The 23,504-nt window shown below is 35.6% G+C and overlaps 1 protein-coding gene and 1 pseudogene across 3 annotated transcripts in view; one reads left to right on the top strand and one right to left on the bottom strand.

The window, feature by feature from the left end:
* Window positions 1–23,504, bottom strand: part of LRP1B (LDL receptor related protein 1B) — a 1,933,102-nt gene that overhangs the window by 653,687 nt on the left and 1,255,911 nt on the right. For all 3 annotated transcript variants that reach the window (XM_050752792.1, XM_050752793.1, XM_050752794.1), the window contains exons 24-25: window positions 8,643–8,840; window positions 6,275–6,479 (exon numbers count right to left, since the gene is read on the bottom strand). In XM_050752792.1, the coding sequence (XP_050608749.1) occupies window positions 6,275–6,479; window positions 8,643–8,840 (403 nt within the window). The remainder of the gene's footprint in view (window positions 1–6,274; window positions 6,480–8,642; window positions 8,841–23,504) is intronic.
* LOC126933128 (leucine-rich repeat-containing protein 57-like) lies at window positions 18,163–22,758 on the top strand (annotated as a pseudogene).

The raw sequence follows: 23,504 nt of genomic DNA, 5'->3' as shown, positions 1-23,504 counted from the left end.
CATCGATTCAAAGTCACTCCTCTGTTCATGGGGATAAATGCATTTGCCTTCTTTACAGAGGCTAACCAGAAACGTAGAAACAGGCAACCATTTGTCTCTTATCTACCTTGACCTGGAACTCCCCCCACCCTGCCCCCGCTTCAAATCTTCCCACAGTTGCTTCGAGTTGTCCTACCTTTACAGACTGAACCAATGTTCATCTTACATATGCAGATTGATGTCTCTTGTCTCCCTAAAATGTATAAAATCAAACTGTGCTCCGATCACCTTTGGCATATGTCATCAGGAGCTCCTGAAAGCTGTGTCATGGGCACATGTCCTGAGCCTTGGCAAAATAAACTTTCTAGATTAACTGAGACCTGTCTCAGTTCTATGGGGTCCACAGACAGCTTTAGTTCTATGTATATGGCTTTAATTTTAGTTTCAATTCTTTCACAGCTATGGCTGTGGAAGCATATACGGAAAAACAATATCCAAATTGTTTATTGTTTGATAATGAAATATGTGAATAAGACCATTGGGAAAGAATAAAAATGAACATTCATATACCAGAGGACAATGTACTGATAATTGTTTAAGCTAGGTAATGGGTACAAGAGGGTTTATTATACAATCCCAACTAGTTTGTGTACTTTAATATTTCTATAATAAAAGCTTAAAAGTGTAAATAACTCAAATAAATAGGTAAGAATTTTAAAAAATATACCAGAGGACATTTATAAAATTTCAGTGTTGGGGCCTATTTTCCAAAAAATGTATGTTTAAAGATAAGATTGTTTTGTATAAAAATATTAATTATCTGAAAATATTAGCATGAAATTATTTATAAGCAAAATTAATCACAAAATAATATGTTGCCAATCAAATAGAAAAATGCAACAAAGGTTAATATAAAGTTGATAGGCTATTTAAATAGTTAAATGTCTTTCTTAAAAATAATGATATGAAATAAATCTCACTTCAATTTAATTTTGAGTGCACAGATCTTTCATAGACAACAGGTTGTTATTTACCAGCTGCTTTTAAACTTAGCATTAAAAACAAAAAGATTTAAATAGAAAGAGCACAAAGACAGCATCAATCTAGTCTGTAGTGTTATCTCCACAAACAAGGGCCAGAAGAGAGATTTGCAAGCTTAAAAAAATAAGAGGCCGGGTACGGTGGCTCATGCTTGTAATTCCAGCATTTTGGGAAGCTGAGGCAGATGGATCATGTGAGGTCAGGAGTTGGAGACTAGCCTGGCCAACATGGTGAAACCCTGTCTATACTAAAAATAGAAAAGTTAGCTGGGCATAGTGCTACACGTTTGTAATCCCAACTACACAATCACTTGAACCCGGGAGGCGGAGTTTGCAGTGAGTTGAGATCATGCCACTGTACTGCAGCCTGGGCGACAGAGCAAAACTCTGTTTCAAGAAAAAAAAAAAAGAAAAGAAAAAATAATCTCTGAAAACAAACTATGAATTTGGAAGTTATAGGCAGTCTCTGAGTATTTGTGGATAAGCCACCTATAGATGTAGATAAAGCTGTACTTCCCACTCTGCAATGATAACACAAAGATTTCTGATGCATCATCTTTTGCCTGTATAACAATTGGGAAATTGGTGTCTACCTTGTAACTTTCTATCCAGTTAAACTTTGAATAGTTGTGGTGAGTCCAACTATCTATCAGTGACCCTGCAATTCTGCATTGTCTATATTTATATTTACTAGAAATAGGCACTGTGAACTCTGAAACATTTTTCTAGTGGGAGAAAAATATGGCTTGGGACATTTTGATTCACTAAAATAAGTGATTGTGTCAGTTTCTTCACTAAACCTAGCAGTGTTAGTATACTTCCTCTATAGTGGTCACTGTGAGACTAAAATTTCATCGGTTTAAGTGAGAAACTCCAACACTTTTTATAAATAACATGTTATAGAATTAGTCACCATAAAAGTGTTCTTAACCTTGCCATAACACAGTTCACAACAATCTTAAGATCTGATTTCAATGATCATCCTTTCATAAAATTCTAGGTACTCTTTCATATACTTGATAATGTGCTACTTTAACAGAATCATTTTTTCCCTATTACTTTCTCTTTGGATGGTTAAAATGCATTAGCATTTCAATGATTGCATTATATCCTCAAGTATACGAAGACTTAATCTCTCTCCTTATAGGATGTATGGAAATGTTCAGCCACAATAACTTTTAAAAAAAGAAACTGCAGTCTACAGTTGCTGCAGTTCCTCCATTCATGCATTAGTAAGTGTCTGGATTAAACTGGTTCAAAAGACCATGAACAACTTGTACCATTATAGGCATAAAAAGGCCGTTATCATCTATCAGATCAAGCAGCAGAAGGTAAAAATAAATGATCCTGATTAAAACAAATAAAATAAAATAAAAAATAAAATAAACAAAAAAAAACAGGTTACTTATCTATAATATTTAGTTCTTTTAAAATCAACAAAACCTTTATTAGTTCCATTTAAGAATATTCCTAGATAAGATTAAAATATTATTTGGATGTCTCACTAATTTTCACAATTACTATTTCTGCTTTCACCAATGCAACTTTTATGGCAGTTAAAAACTTAGTTTAACTAAATTCAGTTTTAGTTCAAAGCTGAATTTTTAGTTCAGTTATTATGACAAAGGAAAACTAAATACTAGCTTTAGCAATAGAGCAGGAAGATGCCATGCGGTAGCGTAAAGACAAAGGTAATGAAAGTTTAAGAACTGAAGTGAGTACCTTGTAGATTCTGTACACCCTGGCGCTTGTTACTCTCCAATAATAAGCTTAATGTTTAAAACGGGGTTCATGGTCTCTTTCAGGTCACCTTACCAATAAGTGCATTACCTTAAAATGGAATGAAAGAAAAATAGCTCCTCCCTAAGACTCTTAATTTACCATCTTGGAATAGTTTGTCACTTGGGAGATCAGGTCAAAATCCAGAATACTGAAGGAATATGGCATGATGACAGATATGTTTTATAACTCAAAGTGAATGTTGGTGGATTTTATGCCGGGGAAGCAAAGTAGTCAATTAAAAACACTTCATATTGGCATCTGTAAAAAAAGGTCACAAAGACCTTGATTGCTGTGGAAACCTCACATGAAGTAAATGTGTTTTGTGGGGCTACTTTTAGGGCCTGTTTTTTTCTCAGCTGTGTTAAGGGAGAAAGTGGCTAGTTCCGAACCTTTTTTTTTTTTCATTTGTTATTGTAAACAAAGTTCATAGTTTTACCCATTCGCTGTCTTTACTGTATACTTCACATTTTAAATACATCCTTGAGTTCATGTAAGTTACATATAAACAAATTCCATTTATATGCATGCATTCATTTGTTTAACATTTACTTAGCACAAGTATATATTCAAAGAGGCTTAGAAGGATTTTACAGACTGAAAAAAACTTCCCTTGCCATCAAAAAGCTTAAGATTTAGTAGAAAATAGAACAGTATTTATATAAATCATATTTCTCTATAATTAGTGAATTTTATCTAAAATCAAAAATTTCAAAAGAAGTTTAAATTACTCTGAAGTTGATATCAATGCCGAGTCTCTGTTTCCGTATATATTTGATTAATAGTTTGAGAAATTAGGGAAAATCTTATTTTTATATTGTACATGGTACTAAGACAGTAAGCTGAGTTTAAATAAAATGATATTTCAATGTTACTTTTCTTGTGCTTGGCTTGGCTTTGCTGTAAGTGCATATATGTGTGAGTGTGTGTGTGCGCCCGCGTGTGTGTGCACGCACGCGCTTTTTGTTGCTATGTTCTAAGCCTACCTTGTGAAAGGTCCAATATTAAACTAACCTCAGAACTTTTTACCAAAATAGCTAATAAACTTGAAAATATTTTAATATTCGCATTACATTTTTAATCTAAAAATTTACATTTTAAAATGTGCTTTGTGATGTTTATATAAACTTTATATCTTAATCATATCAACCTCTGTAAAATAACTTTTAACAATAAAAAGCCTATCGAATCATGACACAAAAATCTGTCAACGTTCCAGTTAACACTTAGAGTTTAATGAATTAGTACTGTTGTCCAAACTCTGGTCATTTATTGTAGAAACGATTGTATAAGCATTGTTATCCTATTTTTAAAAATTATTATTTTATTACCAATGTAATTATCTTAATTAGTCTCACTGTTTCATAGCAGCAGTCACTGGTGGAAGGCATCAACTCCCCCAGAAGCATTTTGAGTTTCCCCTACTTTCAGGCTAGCTTTCTGTTTAACTTTCAACTCTTTGAGGATATTTCATACCGAAATCGTACTTGGTATTTTCACTTAAATAGTATTTATAGGTTGTATGTCCTTGGTGTTTTTGTTTTCTTTACTCTCAGGTTGGATATTTTCAAAACTGAGATAAATAAGTTGATCCTAGCATTGTTAATATAATATCAGTGGAAAATGAGGTATCAACTGCAAAATCTATCTGGTTTGGTGAGGCCATTTTTAAACTTTCATACACCTGTTTTTGTGTGTTCTGTGTCATTTATAATTTTAGAATTATTCATATTTTTCTTCTCATGTTGGTATACATGCTATGATTACAATCTTTTTCCAAAATACTACTTTTCTTTTATTTAGAAAGTTTCTCATGCTGACACAACTTAGGTCTGATAGGTTAAACCCTTATATCAGTAGTTGGCACTGGAGATAAGGCCCTGGCTGATAATGAGCTTGCAACTTTGTGGGAAGTATATGGTCAGTATCAGCAATCTATTGTACCTCAGGAATAAAATATTAAAAAATAAAGACATGTCTTATTAAACATAGCAGGCTTTCTCCTGATAAACTGTTATTATAGGAAGTAATGAGTGAAATAGGTCAAATGTAGACTACATAAACTAGAGAATATACTTCCAGGCTAAGAGAAACAGCTACTGCTCAGCTCATTGTTACCAGATCTCCCTATTTTATGAAACAAGGCAGAAATCCAAGATCTTATGTAAAATCTCTCAATATTTTAAATTTTGACAACTAATTCAAGTAAATTTAAAACACTGTTGAAAATAAAGCAAACACAGAAATGAGGGTGGTCAATCTGGAATCCCTGCTCTAGAGAAGTGGTTTCTGCCCCTTTCATTTCTGGGTCAAAATTGACTAAAAGAGACGTAAACATACTTCCCAATCTATTGACTTCTGAGTCTTAGGCATAGACAAGAGCAAAAGTCAGAGAGTGTGGCCAGGAGGCCGACTTAGACATAGACTGGCTTTTCTCTCTTCTTTATCTCATTGAACTCTCTCTTGGCTCACTCCTTGTTCATTGGAGCTCCTCTCTCATTGAAGCACTCATTGGCTTTCCCTGGCCTCGACATTACTTAAAGGTACAAGCCTCCCAACGAATTCTTTTCTGCTAACCTTTAGACTCAATAATGGCCTTTGATTTACAAAAAAATTACAAAGGTCATAGTCGACAGGAATAACAAAGCATTCTCACATATCAGTTGCATATTATCTCCTATGTATATCATCTCCTTGAAAACAACTGAAGGAGGAAGATGTTATTATCCCCAATTCATAGAATGGAAACCTGAAATCTAAGGAAAAAGAATATACTTGATACCCCCAGAGTATAAGTGACTGGGCAGGAATGGGAACCCACATCTTCTGGATGGAAATCCAGTGCCTCTCTTCTGCTCCTTCACAAAGGAACACACAAGGGAAGAGAGGCAGTAACCTGAGTTACTCAACATTGAACCTTGTTTTCCAGAATCATATACTTTGTCTTTCAAATCTCCCAGTAGTCAATATCTCACCACTGGACTCCTTCAAGCTTATTTAAATTTTCTTTTAAACTGACTCCAAGAACATAAAAAATAAATAAAGGGTGAGATGGTTAACATCTGTGACTATTTAGAACAAAGACTGGCCCTGTAGTTTGCAACCATTAGAAACAATTACAGCATCTCTTTGGCAGGGCGAAGATAAATTCATTAAATTACTGCTTTGAAAAAGAGTTGCAATAGCTTCCAATAGGGCCTAATGCCCACATTTAGAAGAAAACAAAAAATACATTTTGAGCCTCTAAAAGTACCTATGTAAGCAATTCTATAACCAAACTTGTGGCAATAAACTTAAACTAGTTGCTGTATATACAACTCACACACCCACCCCCACCCCACCCCACACACATACGTTAGCACAAAATAACCACTTTGACACTTTGACTCATAATTGATGAGATAATTGAATTCAATATTAAATTGAAAGCCTGTTTTTTATGCCAAACTCAATCTATAAAAGGCAAACTTCTTTACCCATATCTTGGGTCCAAAGCAATGGCCCTGGGGTGTTCCATGGCTCCTGCTATTAGTGTAGTTCTTAGGGAGCCATCTAGTTTAGCCACCTCGATTTGGTCCAGATTGCTGTCTATCCAGTATATGTTTCCTGCTATCCAGTCGACTGTCAGGCCTTCTGGAGTAGCCAGGCCATGCTCCACAACCACTTCAATGGCACTGACACCTACAAAAGAAGGAAAACCAGTATGTGCACCCATTCAAGGATTGCGTTAAGTACAAAGGAAAAGGCCTACCTGCAACCAGCAGTACAAATTATTTCAATGTGATTTCCACTTTGAGAGATTGCAAAAGTGCTACTTAGCACAGGCAACACCAAGTAGTATCCAATTTAGCATTACCTATCACCCTTACCAGAAATCTTTAATCTAGTAAATCCTTTTAGTATCAGTGGAATCAAGTTTTTAAACAGCTCTGAGGTTAATAACAACATTGAGGTGGCAAAAATAAATAAATAAATAAATAAATAAATAAAAGTTTCTTCTTGTTTCTGACTTTTGTATTCAGAGCAAGGGATTTTGGAAACAATCAGTGCAACTTAACTCAAATGTTGATCTTCAAGAGTAGAATAAAATCAAAAGAAAAAGCCCACCAGATCTCATATGCATTCTGGCTAATCAGCACTCACTCTTTTTCTCTTTGTGGAAGCATAACAGGTAACAGCTACTACTACATTAAACTTTAACAAAGATAAGCCCCAGATGACCCTCTTCCTCACCTGGGACCCTAAGATTTGTAAGATATAACAAAAATGTAAATAAGAGAAAAGGTATGAATAAAAATAAGCGATTTGGTGATGCCTACCAATATTCTTATTTATCCATTATTTAATTTCTTTCACAATTTAAAAAAAAAATCTTTCTTTTATTCATTTTATTTTATTTATTTTATTATTATTATTATTATTGAAACAGGGTCTCACTTCTGTTGCCCAGGCTGGAATGCAATGGTGTGATCACGGCTCATTGCAGCCTCAACTTCCAGGGCTCAGATGATTCTCCTACTTCAGCCTCATGAGTAGCAAGGACTACAGGTGCACAAAACCATACCCAGCTTTCTTTGTATTTTTAGCAGAGATGGGATTTTGCCATGTTGTCCAGGCTGGTCTCGAACTCATGGGCTTAAGCATCTGTCTGCCTCAGCTTCCCAAAGTGCTGGAGTTACAGGCATGAGCCACTGTGCTGGCCAGCCAAAACTTTCCTGTTTAAACACCTTTTGTAATATGATAAATCATTGTAGTTTGTAACATTGCTACCACATCAGTGCTTTTTGTTAGACATATTAACAATGTGTTTTATGAAATCGCTAACCAATTAATCCTATGAATCTAAATCCATCGTTTTAAATCAGTATATGACATAGGATATAAGTTTACATATCATAATTATATTATGCGCTTAAATATGACCATTTTTCAAAATTGCAAAGGTGATTTAGAATGGAATTAACAATTTGAAAGAAATACCTTGTTCTTGGAATGGTATGTGGAGGCAACATTTCAAGAGAAATATATATTTATGTCAAAGACTTCTTTTTTTTTTTTTTTTTTCCTTTTTTTATTTGAGATGGAGTGTCACTCTGTTGCCCAGGTTGGAGTGCAATGGCACAATCTCAGCTCACTGCAACCTCTGACTCCCAAATTCAAGCAATTCTCCTGCGTCAGCCTCCTGAGTAACTGGGATTACAGGCATGCACCACCGCGCCCGGCTAATTTTTATATTTTTAGTAGAAATGGGATTTCATCATATTGGCCAGGCTGGTGTGGAGCTCCTGACCTCACGTGATCCACCTGCCTCGGCCTCCCGAAATGCTGGGATTATAGGCATGAGCCACTGCACCTGGCTATTTATATCAAAGACTTTCTACTTAAGAAAGGATTAGTTTAGCCAAAAGAGATAAGTCAAATTATGGCAAAAATATTTAGCTCATATTAGTCATCTTTGTAATATTTTTTTTCATTTTTTTTAAATTATCTTGAAAGATGGTAGCAGAATTAAAAAAAAAAAGTTATTCTAACCCCTAAAAATGTGACTAATGGTATGTAACAACCAGTCACTTTGTTTCGTTTTCTTGTAAATAAGTTTCTTTGCCATCAGTCCATGGAAAAGTCCACAGTGGCAAATGGTGTGAACAGCATGAGTATCACCACTTCCTGCCCCCAACAGGTGCTCACACAGATACTCAACACCCCTGATTTTACATATATAAGGGAGGGGATAAAGGACCAAAGGTCAAAGAATAATCAAAATTTCTTCTACTTATAATGTGTTCTTTGAATTTTCACTTAAAAAAGTAATCTAAACATTAAGGAAAATTATAATATATGTACCTCCACTTTCAGAAAGCTTTCCCCGGTATATTCTGTCTTCTACAACATCTGTCCAATAAAGTAAACTTTGATTGAAGTGAAAATCAAGTGCTATTGTGTTTCTCAATCCAGGAACAAGTAGACTATAGTCTCTTTTGTGAAGATCAATCCTTCTGATCTCATGACGAATAGAAAAGATGATGAATGCTTCAAAAGGATCTGAAATTAAATTTATGTTTAATAGGCTTATGAAAATGTAAACTCTGGTAATAAAATGCTTGAGATCAAAATATATTATTTAAAAGTATCATTTATTACATAATTCTCCATCTTAAAATAGCAATTTCTTTTAATCCAATATTTAATGGAAACTTGCAAAACTTAGGTTTATATGTATTCATTAGAACAGTTATTAGGGAGATTTTATTGCTTGAATTTACATATACCTGACACTGATTAAAGAATAGAAGAATTATTGTCACATAAAAACAAAATAGGGGGTTTTCTGTTTGTTGTTGTTGTTGTTGTTGTTGTTGTTGTTTTAGAATTTCACCTGACAAAGCTCAGAAAAATCTTCTAAGATATGGCTAAAACTAACTTTGCTATTCTCTTAGCTAACTACCCTATATTTACAGATCCATAGAGAAGAAATATCTAACAACAACAAAGATTTCTGTGAAGAAGTTGTTGGACCTATAGTTAGGGAGTGCTTCCATTAAGATAGAAGATGGCGGCTTTCTGCAGAGTCCAAAAATATCATAACTATATCATTCCTTACTGGTTTCTTTTAGCCTGAAACAGGCCTGAGTAGGGAGAAAGGAAAGAAGCTTTGAAAATGGATATGAGATTAAAGTTTCTTTTAGTATTATTGTGTCTAAAAGAATGTTTCAGTATCTGAAAGTTACTAAAATTATGTTATTTCAAAAACGTATCAAACCCTAAACTAATTACTGTGAGACATATTGATGTATATTGTTGTGATCACTTAGATATTGCCGTTATTTATTGCACAGTATTGTTTTTTCTGTATGACATTATTGTGACTAGAGCTAACTGAAAAAATGTGTATCAAAAACATGTACAGAATAGTTCCAGATAGCTCCCAATAAAACAAATACTCTTAAAATTTAATACCCTGGATTTAGCATTTTTAAAATAAAGAAAATCTATGTGTTGGATGCACAGTTGTTTAAAAGAAAAAATATCTAATTTTGGATTAGCTCTTATGTTAGGTCTTTGATACAATTTGAATTAATTTTTGTATATGGTATAAGATAGGTTCAGATATCATTCAATTGCATGTGAAAATCTAGTTCTCCCAGCACTATTTCTTGGAAAGACAATTTTTCCTCCACTTATGTTCAGACTTATCTCACACCATAGACAAAAACTAACTCAAACTGTATTACACACTTAAATGTGAGAACTAAAACTACACTACTATTAGAAGAACACACAGGCATATATCTTAGCGACTTTCAATTAGGCAATGGTTTCTTAGCTATGAAACTAAGACTTAATTACCGACTAAGATGATTATAATAAGAAAGCTGGATGACACAGCTGATGGCAAGGATGTAGAGAAATTAGAACCCTCATACACTGCCAGTTGGCTATTAAGAAAAAATTCAGTCACTTTGGAAAACAGTTTGGCTCTTCCTTAAAACGTTAAATATTGAGTTACCATATGACCTAGCAAAAATTCCAATTCTAATTGTACACCAAAGATAATTAAAAATGCATGTTCACAAAAAACTGGTGCATATTCATAGCAGCATTATTCATAACCAAAAATGGAAATAATTCATATGCCCATCAACCGAATAATAAAAAAAATGTTGTCTATCCACATGATAGATATATTATTCATCAATACAAAGAAAATAATTACTGGTGTATGCTAAAACAAATGAAAACATTATGCCAAGTGAAAGAAGCTAGTCATAAAACACATATTACATGATTACATTTATATGAAATGTCTAGAATAGGCAAATCTTTAGGGGTAGAAAATAGATAGATCAGTGGTTTCTAGGGCTGACGGGAGGTATTAATGGGAAATGATTGCTAATGGGCATGGTTTTTGTTTTGGGGTGACTAAAGTGTTCAAAAATTAAATAGCTGTAACAGTTAAACTGAATTGTGCACTTTATAAGAGTGAATCTTATGGTATGTAAATTATATCTAAATACATTTGTTATTAAAAAAAGTAGTAATGACTGTAAAAACTTGTAAAGGGCATAAAACTGTACAAATACTACTTGTAGCTCACTGTTAACAGTCCAGGTTCACATATATCATTAATTTTTAGCTCATTTAGTCATTCCTATAACCTTCCTCAGATCTGAAAAATTTTCTATCTACATTAAGAAAACAAAGAATTCCAATAATTTAGTTCTGTTTCTTTTCTGTGCATTAGAGTTAGTTGAATAAAATAGAGAAATTATTATCAGAAAAATTAAATGGAATATTTCAACTCAAAGAATTCAGAAAATAAAAATAAATTAACTCAAATTTGAAAATAACAACAAATATAACCACAGAAATTGATACAATATGACAAAAGATATTACTAGCAAACCCAAAGCCATTTGTTTAAAAGAATAACAAAATATAGATTAGACCTATGGCAGACTTGATTATATATATATACACACAAATACATACACATATTACATATACATATACATATACATATACACACATACATAGTGATAAATTAACAGTAAGAAGAGTGAAAATAGAAAATATAGAAAATAAAAAACAGGCGACAGAGCGAGACTCCACCTCAAAACAAAAAAAACAGATGAGTAAGATATGTATTTTAATAATACACTTGAAAATATGTAAAATAAGTTAATTCTTAGAGAAACGTGTTAGCAAAATTGACTTAAAAAGAAATAGAAGGCTGGGTGCGGGATTACATACCTGTAATCCCAGCACTTTGGGAAGTCAAGTCTCGTGGATCACCTGAGGTCAGGAGTTCAAGACCAGCCTGGCCAACATGGTGAAATCCCATCTCTACTAAAAGTACAAAATTATCCAGACATGGTGGCACGTGCCTATAATCCCAGCTACTCAGGAGGCTGAGGCAGGAGAATCTCTTGAACCCGGGAGGCAGAGGTTGCAGTGAGCCTAGATCACACAACTATGCTCCAGCCTGGGTAACAAAGTGAGATTCCATCTCAAAAAAAAAAAAAAAAAAGAAAAAGAAAATTTGAAATGATACATAAGCATTACAAACATTGATTTAATAGTAAAATTATACCCTCCAATCTAATGTGTAAAAAAGAAAAACTTACAAGACTAAAAGTAATTTAACAAAATGGTACTCGGGTTATCTACATAGACTGCTGCCAGTCCACAAACTTTGTTACTAGTCCATAATGAAGTCGCATAGTAATCGAGAATATTAAGAAAAGTTTACACCAATTATAACAGCAAGACCACACCCATTTTATTCGGCAAAATTGGAAGTCCAAGAATTATCAAACATCACACATGGAGTGCTTCCTATATACTATAATTATTCTTAAACTTTTCTTTTTGAGATAGAGTCTCACTCTGTTGCCCAGGCTGGAGTACAGTGGTGTGATCTCAACTCATTGAAACCTCTGCCTCCCAGGCTCAAGCAGTTCTCATGTCTCAGCCATCTGAATAGCTGTGATTACAGGCATGTGCTACCATACCCAGTTAATTTTTATATTTTTAACAGAGACAGGGTTGGCCAGGATGGTCTCGAACTCCTGGCCTCAAGTGATCCACTCGCCTTGGCCTCCTAAAGTGCTGGGATTACAGATGTAAGCCACCGGGTCCAGTCATTCTTAAACATTTATAAATCCCAATTTACACAGTCCTCACGAAGCCTTATGAGGTGGGTGATGTCACCCCCATTTTACATAGGAAGAAACAGAGACACAGAGAAATTATATAATTACCATGCCAAAGTCACACAGCTAGTAAGTGGAGAAGAAGCAATTTGACCCACGATGGTAGCTAGTGTTAGCAAAGATTTGGAGAATGAGGAACTTTCACAAAGTGTTGATGGTAGTGTGTATTTCTACAACTATTTTGGAGATATATTTGGCTATAATAGACTTAAACATGTGTAAATGAAGATGCACATACTCTCGAATATGTAGCTCAACTTGTTTACATTTTCATATGTAGACATCATAAGGCCATTTACTACAACATAGTTTGATATAGCAAACCTTAACGGCCACAAACAGAGGAATGGCAAACTGTAATCTTTTTATAGAGGATAATGTTACAGAGCAGTTAAATCTCAAAATCATATTTATGAGAAAAAAAAAAAAAAAAAACCTAGTTTCAGATGGGTTAAATAATGCACATAACTTGTGTACATATAAAAGCATAGTGTTAACTTTTGTTTAAAAACACAAACTGTAAGGATAGAACAGATACACCAGGCTCACAAAAGAGGCTGACTCGGAGGATGGAGAAATGCATACACAGAGGGCTTCACAGTTATCTAATGTTTTATTACTTTCAGAAAATCATTTAAATCGTGCATGACATATTCTAAATATTTAAAAATATTGTCTGTTGAATACATTATTCCCACTATTTCCAAACATATTTGAGTTTATAAAATGAAAAGTGATTAAAAGCACATCTGTTTTCTTTGAACAATGACCTTTACATTGACTATCTTATTAAAACTGCTCACAATCTTTTCGAGTTCTTGTATCCTTTATAGTCATTTTATGTTGAGAAAACACTTGTTTGATATTTACTGAATCATGCTTGACTAAAATAAAATGAACAAATAAAATAAACTAGTTTACCAAAGATCAAAAATCAAAGTGTAAATTTTCAAATGATTTTCTATTAGAACTCTTAATCTAGATATCTTCTTCAAGCGCCTCCGCTTTCAAGATCTCTGTTGACTTATTAGATTACTATTTCCCCTTTGAGAAAATGAAGTTGTAATGAATAGTCCAATATGTTATTTCATAAACCAGTGGGAAATCATGAAGATAGAATTTTAAAATCCCTTCTTATAATGGTTTTTACTTTAATTAAATGAAACCTTGTAAAAAAGTATTTGGAGATAAAATAAATGAAGAATTTTCTAGTTTGTTTCCATCTTGACATAGGTATATTAACCTCCTTTAGGGCAACTCCATTTAGAATGAATATAAATAATATGTGAAGTAACCATTCATTTTTACTGTTTTCTAACAATTCTTCCAGTATACTAGCTTCTGTCTCATAAATGACTGAATTTAACAGCTCAAACCAGCATATTATCCTCTTAATAGAGAAGTAGCCTGAAATCTTCCTCCTTTAGCACATCATAAGAGATGAGATATGTACAAAATAAAGGAGGTTACAATTTATACTTTGTATAAGTGATGAATTTCATTTTTATAAATCTAGTGCATTAAAAGAAGCTTTTAGAAAACACTCAGAAGACTGTTATCTTCTATGTACAATTGTCTTCTTTGTTTTTCTTTTAGTCCCACTACAGATTTGCAGAATGATTTTTATCAGACAGACTATGAAAGCCGCAGATGAGTTGTCTAAGAAAAAGAGTTCTTCTTCAGATCCTTTCAGGGTAAATTGCTATTACAACCATACAACCAGCAATTCTGTGTGAAATCCCCTGATTCTTTACCATATATATAATATCATCAAACAAAAAGTGATATTACTGTTACGATGTTTTCTCTCCTGCTACTTCAGAGTTTTTACTGTATTTTCTGTTCCTACATTTAAGAATTTATTTGAACTTTTCCCTCCCATCATCAGATACATTTATTGTACACAGTAGCAACTTATGAAGTGGTAAATGGTATATTATTTATCTGGCCCAATATATATCATGACTTACTTCCCTCCATTTCTCCATCTATAGCCATATTGGGAATGAATGATAGTTAAATATTTCTGAAGTATAATATATAGGTAGGCAGAGGAAATAGAATCTATAGAATGAAGGTCGGGATGAATTTTCAAGTATTATTCAAACTATACATATACAAGATGATATCATCAGCTATCTTTCACATTTTTTTAAGAGCCAATTTTTGTTTCCCTCTTAGTAATCACTTTCCCAAGTATTTCAGGATTTTTAAAATATCTCTGCTTTGTATGTCAAGTTCGTGATTTGCTTTTTTAACTCACCAATTCTTTTAATTAACAAGTTGTAAGAATCTTCATTCGGGGTGTGTGTGAGGGAGAGAGAGTGAGAGAGAAGAACATTCATTCAGGTAAGAGGTGGAACAACAACAAAACTTGCATTTCTAGGATACAGTCCAGTGTCTTTTACTAGATTTAAATATTTTTGATTGCATAAAAGAATAAATGATAATTATAAAAATCAGTGAATGAATAACAAGCCTAGAAGATCCTAAATATGATGAAAATGATTATGTGAGGAAGAAGAAATATGCAAATAAATGAATCAAACAAAGGGGTAAGTGAGGGAAGCAGATGCACAGACAACGAGGACTTGTTCAACAGAGGCCACCGTGGATGAAGTTCATAGATGGGCGACTGGATGGAGGCGATATCTGAAATGTCTAAAGTTTAGAACATAGTGTTGATTTCTACAAATTAATAAGAAAAAGCAGTAATCTTCATAGGAGAATGACCAAAGGAAATTAAGGTTAGTGAGTATATGGAGAGGTGCTCAAACTCATGAGAAATAAAACAAATGCAACAAAAGCAACAATATATCATGTTACTCCTATATATTAGGGAGAAAATGACAGAGTGGATAATTTTGAGAGCTGCCAAGGATGCGGGAACTTAGATAGTGTACTGTCGGTACAGATGTAGACTGTGCAACCACTCTGAAGAGGAACTGGTTCTACTTAGTCATTGTAAGTAGAAGCACATTCTATGATTGTTACCGGTCCTAACGGAAGTTTTATCCACATCTATAAGAATGCAGGTAAATGTATGTGTATGGAATTATCATTTGTGCAGAAAGTTAGGAGTAACTTGAGTGTATTTACATGGCAGAATGGAAAAGCATAAAAGACGCGTGCACGCTCTATGACACTACCTAGTGATTAGAAGTCATAGAGTAGGTGTACGGTTCATAAAGACAGTGCTGACTAAAAATGGTAAATGACAGACTGTAATATGTATAATACCAATTACATAATTAAAAAGGTATGTATGTAAAACAACAACATAGATTTTATAAGAGAATATATGAACTACATTGAAATGATTTCCTCTAGAGACAGAGGTAAGGAAGAGGGGTAGACTTTAGAAATAAAAGTTAAGAAAGAAAGAGAAACCAAGGGAGGTCATGAGGAAAATAAAAAATCTCACAGAGACCCAATGATAATACTGTGCCAGGAAGTGAGGAGTGTAATCAACTCAACCCTTCCTGCATGATCTTCAAAAGAGAAAGAGAAAGAGAGGAAGAGAGGTCATAAATATGAGAGTAATTGAAGAAAAGAGAAAGGACCCAACTACTTAGAGGAAGTTCTTACATTCAATAATCATTTGTTGCAAAATTTTCAAATGCTTCATAAGGTATATAAAATATTTTGACTCAATCTCAGCTTTTATGAAAGTGGATGCAAGTGGTAACAAAAGTAAGGTCACAAAATGTTGACTATTCAAAGGCATCATAGGAGTGTGTGGGCTCACAGCACAGACAAACTGCCTGGGTCTTTGCAGTATTGTGTAAATGCTCCTGCTTTGAGGTCAGTAAGAATAAAGTTCAAAACCTTTGCTCTAACATCTCTTAGCCACAATCTCTTACCCTGAGCAAAAGAAGTAACTTTTCTGTGTCTTCATTTCCATAGATATAAAATGAGAGATTTAAGTCTATCTGGTTTCTTGGAAGTAATAAATAAATGATCATACTTTAGGTGTTGGGTAAATGGTAGCTATTCACAATTATAATAATTAACTTGAAGAAATTATTTGTAGATAAGGGAGTTTTGAAGAGTGTAAAGGATTCAAATTTCCAGGGGGAATGTGGAAGATATTATTAAGTCATAGATGATAGTAAACGGAATATTTGAAGATGATGATTAAATGAAGAGATACATATGAAAGCGCTTTACACATTCTTAGTCGTGCATATACTATCATTACTCATGATGAAAATGGCAATAATGTGCCTAAAGTCAAAATCCACAGTGAATGATGATGAAACTTCACGTTGGAGAGGGAAAATGAACAAAAATGAAGAAAGCTCTGAATAGCGGACAGAAAGGTTTGAGGTTAATTTCATAGATAATAGAGAGATAGTTTTAAAATCTGGCTGGAAACTGATATGTAAATCTGTCATTCTTTAAAGAGAAATAAAAGAATGGATGATCGGATTTTAAGTCCCCCACAGCTTCATTCCCCTGATGGCTTCACTTTTATCACTCACTACTCCCCAAAGCAGCAAATCTGCTTATCACTTTATTTTTCATCTTGAACTCTTTCTATTAATTTTCATTTTCCTGAATCCAGATTTTCCTCTCTCTGTCAGTAAAAATACTATGTTTTTTTTCAGTTTCAATATCCTCCTCCTCAAAAACTGGAGAAACAAGAAGATAAAAACAAATTTGCTAGAGAGAAGACTGCCATCATCATTAGAACATATGTATCTCCTGGCCTGTGCTGTGGTGCAGATGCTACTTAATTGTAGAAAGAGATCTGAATCCAAGAAACACTGTGAAGAAAAAATTAAGACATGGAGAGAAAAGGCAGCAAGAAATTTGAAAAATCAAAGATAAGTTGAAGTTGTGAGCCCTGAAGACCAAAAACAATACTGCAGCTATTGACAGAATTACTGATAACTGAGGGAGAAGACAAAGGGTACTCTTAGCCAACTAATCTTGAGGTGACCTGATGATACCTGGGGAAGTAGAATTAGATAGTAAGAAAAATGATAGGCTGGGCACGGAGGCTTACACCTGTAATCCCAGCACCTTGGGAAGCCAAGACAGGAGGATCACCTGAGGTCAGGAGTTTGAGACCAGCCTGGCCAACATGGTGAAACCCTGTCTCTACAAAAATACAAAATTTAGCTGGGCATGGTGGTGCATGCCTGTAAGCTACTCAGGAGGTTGAAGCACGAGAATCACTTGAACCTGGGAAGCAGAGGTTGTAGTGAGACAAGATCATGCCACTGTACTCCAGCCTGGGTGACACAATGACTCCGCCGCAAAAAAAAAAAAAAAAAAAAAAAAAAAAAAAAAAAAAAATTATATAGCTGGAGATGTAAATGCCACAGTAATCATATCTGGGGTGATAAGGGAAGGTTCAGGGTAGAAAGGAGTTGTCCAAGGAAATACACATAGAGGCATGTGAAAATTAAGCTTTGGGTAGTGGACACAGTGTACCAAAACACAACCATTATATGTACGCATTTTTGTGCTTATATTCACAATCTCTTTCCTAGAAATGGTTTTAATGAAAAAATAAATATAATTTTAAAAACCTAAAAATGAAAAAAAAATTAGAGAATAAGAACTAAAAAAAAAAAACTAATGCGAAAATACAGCCTGATTCAGTCTGAGATTTAAAAAAAAAAAACAAAAAAAAACCTATAATGTTATTTGCAATGTTACTAGAAATATGCTTCAGATTTGCCATTGGGCTGCCGGATAAACAGGAATGGAGCCAGAAGAAAATGCAATCGAAACAGGAAATTTTCCCTGATCCCTTCACAGGACTTGGACTTGCGAAGCGGGTGGCTCCTTTACTCAGCCTGCAGCTCTCAACCCCTCTCAGGAAGGGGAGCACACAGGTGAGTGCTCACAGAGGCCAGAAGGAATGCTTCTGGGCGCAGGCAGGAGCAGAACTCTGTGTGGCCCCTAGAGCCTCAGAAGGCATGTTACAGTGCGCTCTTTTACTTTGCTGTCCGTGGGTGGCTTAAGTGTTTAACATCTGTGTGACAACCCCCTGTGTCCCGAGCTCTTATTGGGTATCAGGAAGAATCAGGTCGCACAAAGAATTGAAGATGGTAAATGCAGGGGATTTTATTGCTGATGAAAATGGCTCTCAGTGGGATGGAGAGCTGAAAAGGGGATGGACCAGAAAGGTGGCCTTCCTTGGGAGTTCAGCTGTCCCAGGCCAAATTGAAAAACAAAAAGTTTTTCAAATTATAGCCATGATTGTTCCATTCCTTTTTCCCCTTGAGTTTTCTTCCATAGTTCTCACATCTTTTTTTCTTCTACACTCTTTCCTTTTCTGATTCTTTACAATCTGGCTTTTGTTGAATTGCAGAACTGATTCTGTTTCCTCTAAGCTCACTCCTAATATCTTATTAGTTAAATAAAATGACATTTTATTTAACTAACACCTCTTCTGCAAGGTCCCACCATCAAGCCATCCCTCTGAAGCCATCCCTCTGAAGTCAAGCTGCTTCTCACCAACGCCAAGCTGTTTTTTTTTCTTTTCTCTTCTTCTCTGCTGCTCTGCTGGCAGTGGAGCCTGGGATTTTTATGAACACAGGGTGGGCCAGGGTGGTTTTGGAAAAGGCAACATTCAAGCAGGAAAACAGGGATGTAAAGTTCTCAATTTGGGCTGCGGGTCCAGGTTTGAGGGTGGGGCCCTTGCGGGGAACCTACCTGTTCTACCCAGTATTTCCCTGCCTCCTATCCACATCACAATCAGTAGCATATTTTAGGTGGTCCTAAAATAAATCAATACTTCAGAGAAGAGTGATTAATAATTGAATTACTATAATTATTACTAAATGGATTAAATTATTAATAAATGAATTAAAGAGGGAAAATGTAATTGAGTATTGAGATATATGAGAAAACTGAGATTTGAGATACATTAAATAAAAAATAAAAGTTATAAAAGTAGCATTTATGAAATATCATTTTATTTAACTAATAAGATATTAGGAGTGAACTTAGAGAAAACAGAATCAGTTCTGCAATTCAGCAAAAGCCAGATTGTAAAGAATCAGAGAAGGAAAGAGTGCAGAAAAATTAAAAAAAAAAGATGAGAGAACTATGGAAGAAAACTAAAGGGGAAAAAGGAATAGAACAATCATGGCTGTAATTTGAAAAACTTTTTTTTAATGTTTTCTTTTGAGATGGTTTCACTCTGGCTCAGGCTGCAGTACAGTGGCACAGTGATGGCCCACTGCAGCCTCAATCTCCTGGGCTCAGCCAATGCTCCCACCACAGTCATCTGAGTAGCTGGGACCACAGATGTGCACCACCATGATTGGCTAATTTTTAAATTATTTGTAGGTAGGGAGTATCCTTATGTCGACCAGGCTGTCTTGAACTCCTGGGCTCAAGTGATCCTCCTGTCTCAGCCCTCCAAAGTGTTGAGATTACAGGTGTGAGCCACCATGCCCAGCCAAAACACTGCTATCATCATTTTATTTTTCTGTTTAATGTCAACAGCGGTAAGAACAGGTATTGCATTCAATAGAAAGAAAATATTTTAAAAGGGGAAATCAACAGAAGATGATGGAAAAGAGAAAATGAGCAAGAAAAGGAAATTTGTATTTTTAAAGTCCAGCAATAGTCAGTTCATTTTTATTGAACTGTGAAATTGCTGATTTTCTTCTTTTTTTTTTTTTTTTTTTTGAGACGGAGTTTTGCTCTGTTGCCCAGGCTGGAGTGCAGTGGCGCCATCTCAGCTCACTGCAAGCTCTGCCTCCCGGGTTCACGCCATTCTCCTGCCTCAGCCTCCTGAGTAGCTGGGACCACAGGCACCCACCACCACACCTGGCTTTTATTTTTTTTATTTTTTTTTATTTTTATAGAGACGGGGTTTCACCATGTTAGCCAGGATGGTCTCAATCTCCTAACCTCGTGATCCCCCCACCTCAGCCTACCAAAGTGCTGGGATTATAAGCGTAAGCTACCGCACCTGGCCAATTTGCTGCTTTTCTAAAAGAAAAGGGGTGAACAAAATACAGAATAAAGTTTTTTTTTGTTTTGTTTTGTTTTTTTTTTACATGCACAAAGTGCACTATACATTTCAGGAAGAGATGAATTACCAGAAGATAAAATTATCCACTTAAAAATGTTTCATTGTAACTTTAAAAGATGAAATACACTTTTGTTTCTCTATAAAATTATGAACAAAATCAGATGGAAAATATAGCAATCTTAACAGTGAGAAATCATACGGTACTGCCAGAGTTTTGTTGGGGCTCAAAAAACAGCATCACAAAGTGAAGGCCTAAGAAGCTACCTCGGAAGCAAAGTCTCTCCCGGACCCTCTCCTGCCTTCCTGTTTTTCATGCTTCATTCTCTCCTCAGGCAAGCCATAGTAACTAGAATCTCTCTTTCCCAGAGCGAGTCATAGAAACCAGCAGCCCCATTCCCCAAAGCCAGCCATAAAGCCTAAAAATACTATTTTAACCTTCCCAGACTATGATGGTTAATATTGAGGGTAACTTAATTGGATTGAAGGATGCAAAGTATTGTTCCTGGGTGTGTCTGTGAGGCTGCTGCCAAAGGAGATTAACATTTGAGTCAGTGGACTGGGAGAGGCAGACCCACCTTCAATCTGGATGGGTACCATCTAATCAGTTGCCAGCGCAGCTGGGATAAAAGCAGGCAGAGGAGTGTGGAAAGACTAGATTTGCTAAGTCTTCTGACCTCTATCTTTCTCTCATGCTGGATACTTCTTGTCCTCCAATATCAGACTTCTAGTTCTTCAGCTTTTGAACTCTTGTACCCGCACCAGTGATTTCCCAGGGGCTCTCATGCCTTCAGCCACAGACTGAAGGCTGTACTATTGGCTTTCCTACTTTTGAGGTTTTGGGACTCAGACTGGTTTCCTGGCTCCTCAGCTTGCAGGCAGCCTTTTGTGGGACTTCACCTTATGACTGTGTGAGTCAATTCTCCTAATAAACCCCCCTTCATGTATTTATCTATCCTATTAGTTCTGTCCCTTTAGAGAACCCTGATGAAGACACCAACCTTTTTGTTTAGGAGCTGGCCATAAGTAAATTGAAGATGCTCATTCCAGAGGTGGTCTGCCCCGTATCTTGGAGGAAGGAATGCTGCCCAGACAGGTTCTGAAGAATTGGAGCGGACAGGCTGTGCTGGATCCCCCCAGACATCTATTAGCATTAGATCACACCCTTTTTGTCCAATCATATTTCTACACACCTGTCCATACTTCATTAAGCCTAAGTGTAAAAAATGGATAGTTTTTCCTCGATCTTTGGGTCTTCATTCTGAAGGTTTCTATGTCACATAAAACTATCATCAGGTTCCCATCCAGGACTAAGTCCAGGGAACTCAACCTGGTTAGTGTAGGTCCTGGGGTTCCCCTGCTGAACCATCTGGCAGCTGAACCATCTGGCAGCTGAGCCATAGGAGAGATGTGGGCCGAAGCACTAGTATAGGAAACGGTGCCCTCGGTACTCAGGTGGAATGGGCACGCTAAACTGCTGTCTCCCAGTTTAAGGACTGTGGGCTGACCAAGTTCCTCTTAGAATTGCAGACACTAATGAGCAATCTCAGGACCATCGATTTGTCCAACAATAAGATGGAGAACCTACTGCCTTTGCTGATACAGAAGTTCACTGAGCTGAAGAACCTATCCCTGAACAACATAAACTGCTCTGCCTAATGAGATTATGCAATCCTAAACAAATCTAGAGATGCTATGCCTAAACAGCAGTCACCCGAGAAAGTTGCCATCTACCTTTGGGCAACTCTCTACCCTCAAGACCCTGAGCCTCTCTGGGAACCAACTGGGAGCACTATCACCCAACATTGTAGCCTAGGCCACCAGAGGTGGTGGACCTTTCCAGGAACCAGATTCAAAGTATACCTGACATAGTAGGAGAGCTGCAGGTCATCAGACTCATCCTCAACTGGAAGAAGATATCTCAGGTCTCAGTAAAGATATCTTGCTGTCCTTGCATTAAAATTCTTTACCTAGAAGAGAACTGTCCTGAGCTCATCATGGTTTCACAGAGCATCTGCAGTGACTCCCATATCTGTCCGCTTGCTATGGAAGGTGATCTTTTTGAAATAAAGAAACTTCAAGAACTGGAAGGTTATGATAAGTACATGGAGAGGTTCATGGCCACCAAGAAGTTTGCACGAAGTTCTCCAGGTCTATGGGAACCTTACGGGATACTGACTTGGAACCTGTTGGAGTGTGGCTGATTGAAAGGCTCCTGTTGTTGTGAAGGGGTATCTGCAATAAGAAGATGATACTCCAGGAGATTATGTTTTTACTCAATGATCTTTTTTTTTTTTTTTTTTCCTTTTCAGGGATCTTCTCAACAAAACTAAAAGAAAGGAAATCAGGAGACAGGAAAAGTTCTCCATTTGAGCCATGGGTATGACAGTGAGCAAGGTTGGTCTTCAAAATCATCATTAGTTTGGCATTAAGAAATCAGTACCTAGTTGCTATTTTTATGGTGAGGGAGTGCTGCCTGGTAACAGAATAACTCCACACCACAGCTTGAAATTTCATTTAGTTTCAATGTGTGAGCTTTCATAAAGTCAGTTGCCATTTCATTTCTATGCTAACACTTCATATTTTTATGAAATTCAAATAATTTGTGAGAAGATGGTATAGTTAATCTAAGGATTTATTATTTTATTCCAGTCCGTCAGTTCAATTGCAGTGCTTATACTTGGAATTTAGGATTTACATAAATATGGGACTGTTTGTCTTGATTAAAAGCACGCTTTGTCAGAGAAGCACCAACACAACACTAAAAAATGTTCCCCAAGGCTGCAGTAGCAAATTTTTTACTATTTCAGGCGACTTATTGATAGAGGGCTCTGAGGAGCTAAAACTGTATATGCAATACTTATAAGATAAAAGCCATTTTAATAATCAGTATTTTCTTAAAGATTTGTTAGAAATAATGTCTTCTTTCTGGTAATCTTTCCTCCTTTTTGTATTTATAACTCTACTAATCAAATTATCTATCAATAAATA

Source organism: Macaca thibetana, chromosome 12, assembly GCF_024542745.1.
Source record: "Macaca thibetana thibetana isolate TM-01 chromosome 12, ASM2454274v1, whole genome shotgun sequence".
In the NCBI taxonomy this organism is placed as follows: Eukaryota; Metazoa; Chordata; class Mammalia; order Primates; family Cercopithecidae; genus Macaca; species Macaca thibetana.
This window is presented reverse-complemented; position numbering and strand designations above follow the sequence as displayed.